Raw genomic sequence first — 1,010 nt, 5'->3', positions numbered from 1 at the left:
TAACCAAACAACCGAACTTTTATTAATATCACATTTGATAGAAGAGAAAAATCAAATTTAACATTCTGCACCATGAACCCAAGCACAGTTATTCTTAGTAGCTAAACTACTTAACCACCATACGCCTTAATTTTGATGAAAACATACAACTGTTTAGAACTACACCAAGATGCCAAGTAGGTTTAGAGATTAGATGCATCATTCTCTTTATACACCACAGAATTCCAAGAAGGGTTCTTCACAAGAAACGTTCCCTGCCAACAACATAATCAAAAACCCTAAAATCATAACCTAGCTTTTCAAAACCCTAAAATTGCAATCAAGTATCAAAATCAAAACAAAAACCAGAAACGGAGCATGAAAACGAACTCACCGAGATGTAAGAACAAGAGGGAATGACTGACAAGGAATGAGAACTGGCGTGATTAAAGGCGGCGACCGTAAGATGAGAAGCCAAACCCAAACCTCTCTTGGAAGGAGGAACGTAAGTGTGTACCAAATCCATCACTTTTCCGTTGTTTCTAAGTTTATACTCCAAATACGCTTCTTTGTCATTTGTTTCAAACCTCTTTCCCTCATCGTTCCACACTATCATTGGACTTGCAGCTCCGCCAACAATATTCGCCATTTTCACTCTCCTCGCTAACTTTTTCTGTTTCTTCTCAAATTTTCGCTAATTCATAGCTTTATATATTTCATTTTTTCGTTAATTCATAGGCTTATTATATTTAATGCTAACAATATATTCCCACCATCACACAATCACCAAAATTAGGGTATACTCTTGTATTTATTTTTACCATCAATATCGATGGTGATGTAATTAAAGGTTCGTTTGTTGTAAATTTTTTTAAAATAGTTTTAATTTTATATTTTCAAAATAATTTTATTCAAAAATAGTTGAAAATAAATTGAATTCAGCTGTTATAATTAGAAAAAAATTAGTATAACAAAATATTATTTTTCCATTTTTTAATTTAAATATTCTAGCATTAAAAATCATAATTTTA

General features: G+C 31.7%; 1 protein-coding gene across 1 annotated transcript; it reads right to left on the bottom strand.

The window, feature by feature from the left end:
• Positions 1-759, bottom strand: LOC127082803 (acetyltransferase At1g77540). Its single transcript, XM_051023044.1, has 2 exons — positions 374-759; positions 1-254 (listed from the first exon to the last, which is right to left on the bottom strand). The coding sequence occupies exons 1-2, from the start codon at positions 626-628 to the stop codon at positions 183-185; spliced, it is 327 nt and encodes a 108-aa protein (XP_050879001.1). The 5' UTR covers positions 629-759; the 3' UTR covers positions 1-182.
• Between the last annotated feature and the right edge of the window lie 251 nt (positions 760-1,010).

The sequence above is a fragment of the Lathyrus oleraceus genome, chromosome 5 (assembly GCF_024323335.1).
Source record: "Lathyrus oleraceus cultivar Zhongwan6 chromosome 5, CAAS_Psat_ZW6_1.0, whole genome shotgun sequence".
NCBI lineage: Eukaryota > Viridiplantae > Streptophyta > Magnoliopsida > Fabales > Fabaceae > Lathyrus > Lathyrus oleraceus.
Note: the sequence above shows the minus strand (reverse complement) of the source record. Positions and strands in the feature narration are given on the sequence as shown.

Bases quoted from the DNA above. Each gene is read 5' to 3' on its own strand.
- LOC127082803 (XM_051023044.1), bottom strand. From the start codon at position 628: ATGGCGAATATTGTTGGCGGAGCTGCAAGTCCAATGATAGTGTGGAAC. The intron at 255-373 runs GTGAGTTCGTTT...TGTTGTTGGCAG, and splicing joins CCTCTTGTTCTTACATCTCG to GGAACGTTTCTTGTGAAGAA.